This window comes from Branchiostoma floridae, chromosome 12 (assembly GCF_000003815.2).
Source record: "Branchiostoma floridae strain S238N-H82 chromosome 12, Bfl_VNyyK, whole genome shotgun sequence".
NCBI lineage: Eukaryota > Metazoa > Chordata > Leptocardii > Amphioxiformes > Branchiostomatidae > Branchiostoma > Branchiostoma floridae.
The window spans coordinates 885,962-888,057 of record NC_049990.1 but is presented as its reverse complement, the minus strand read 5'-3'; the positions used below and the strand labels follow the sequence as shown (position 1 = coordinate 888,057).

At 46.8% G+C, this 2,096-nt stretch overlaps 1 protein-coding gene across 3 annotated transcripts in view; it reads right to left on the bottom strand.

The window, feature by feature from the left end:
• LOC118427821 (uveal autoantigen with coiled-coil domains and ankyrin repeats protein-like) overlaps positions 1-1,824 on the bottom strand; it is a 9,486-nt gene extending 7,662 nt beyond the window's left edge. Inside the window, exon 1 of one of the 3 annotated variants that reach the window (XM_035837785.1) lies at positions 1,599-1,824. In XM_035837785.1, the coding sequence (XP_035693678.1) occupies positions 1,599-1,653 (55 nt within the window). In that variant the 5' untranslated portion in view covers positions 1,654-1,824. Of the gene's footprint in view, positions 1-1,572 lie in introns of all 3 variants that reach the window. The other 2 variants (XM_035837788.1, XM_035837786.1) reach the window with 2 other exon arrangements.
• Between the last annotated feature and the right edge of the window lie 272 nt (positions 1,825-2,096).

Sequence of the window (2,096 nt, the reverse complement as noted above, 5' to 3'; positions counted from 1 at the left end):
TAAGTGTGTGTGTGTATGTGTGTGTGTCTGTGAGTGCGTGTGTCTGTGTGTGTGAGTGCGTGTGTGTGTATGTGAGTGTGTCGAGTAGAAAGAGCAAGATCAACTAAATCTTAACACTCACGATTTTACTTACTAAGCAGTAATGGCTCACATAAGTGAAACTAATCGTCAAATCCCCTCTATAGATACGGATGGACCGACAAAACACTGATCTGTGGGAGGGTCCAGATGTGAGTCTTTATCGTAATTTAAGTCTAGGGCTATTCTGAGATTGACCCTAAGTCTAAGACTAAGATTTGGTCTAAGTCTGAGTCTAGCTTTGAGTCTATGTCTGACTCTATACCTAAGCAAAGTTTAGGTCTAGGTTTGAATCTAAGTCTTAGTCCAAAGAAGTTTAAGTCTACGTCCCCGCGAACAGTCCTCTCAACTGATTTGAAACGATCTTGGCGCCGAAGATATGTCATTGATTCTAACGTTCCGAGCTGATTCTAAGCTTCCTGTAATAGTGAGTAAACACTTGATGATCATACTGTACGTATGTAATTGTTGTTGCGTGTAAATATATAATAATTGATAAAGATAAGTTTTGTACCCTTGGATTTTCTTAAATCTCGTCCTACCTACCTGCCTGCATAAGTGCCTAGACCAGCGACTGGCCCCTTAGCTTGCTCTTCTCCTTCAAGAAAAAATTGGACTTGAATCAAGTCTCCATGCCTCAAATGTGGGATAGAAAAACAACTGCCGAATGCATTCTTATCACGTGACCAGTCTGACTCTAATCCAAAGTATAACTCTAAGTCTGCATTTAAGTCTTAAGTTGTCTTAAGAAGTTGAAGTCCATGTCTAAGACAAAACATTGCTAACACAGTCCCATCGTCCCGCCCAGACCGCTATCACATGGTCCGCTTGCCGAGACCCTGACCAACTTCACACACCGTGTCCACAGACAATACTTCTAACCTGCACAAACAACTATAAACAACCTCAGTACAACATCCTAACCTACAAAACCCGCGAGGCACCGAGATTCGACGTGTTGACGCGTCCGTTACCATGACAACAAGCGTGTCTTGTATCTCATAAAAACGCCATAGTCTTGATCGCGAAGGCAAATTTAGACGAAAGAAAGATTTGGAATCCAGAAGTACGTTTTGTCCTGAGTGAACCCCCGGGTGTAACCGATACCGGGTTACCAACAACAAAAGCGCTCTGATAGTCCCAGACTAGAGTCCTGAGAACATGGTTGGTTTTGGGGCCTGGAATAACACTTTCTGGACTCATGGCGAGGGGGATGGAAAGGAATGAACAAGAGGAAGACTTCATCTATGGGATTATCGTGAATTCGGAGTATAAAATCCTCGGAAGGACGAGTAAGGGCCCATAACCTTGACATTATAAAAATGCAGGTTAGGGTTCCTTAGATGGTGGAAGATGATGTTCTTTAAGCTTAAGCGGGTTGTTGAGTACTTAAGAAAGACGTCTGGACAGACGGCGTTAAGGTAACGTTTACGGGAAAGGTGTACTTCTGAAGAGTTCTTATCCGCAGCTCAAACAAACCGCACAATGTCACACCTGCGGGCGCGCTCACCTGTCCGCACCTGACGCTCCGGCACACACCTGTACGTCACCTCTGCGTGGCTCTGACGCTGCCATCCTCACGGTCACACCTGTGTTGAGCCAGTCCCGACATGTCTGTCCCTCCCGTAGTTTCCCCTGCCCGTACCTGTACCAGATCTAGCGGTCCCGGTCCGTCGTCACGGTGAGTGGCGGCGCGAGGCGCTCAGGTTCTGCCCGCGATTCGCGGTTAGCCTTGCATGGCATGACGGAAACAATGACACCGAATCCCCCACCCCATCCCCCGCCAGGAGTCAATGGAAACCCGACACCCCGCCGCCATGGAATAGAACCCGTGACGTAACCCAGGACGCGCAGGACAGGGGGATAATCTAACGGTACCATCAGCTAACAGGAGGTTCGGCCTTTAACAAAAACCCTGTACGGAACGGTTGGAGGTATAGAACACTACACAACCTCACGGAGTATGTCTTTGCACTTGTAAGCATCCATATGGCGCAATGATAACTTAAAAAGGAAAT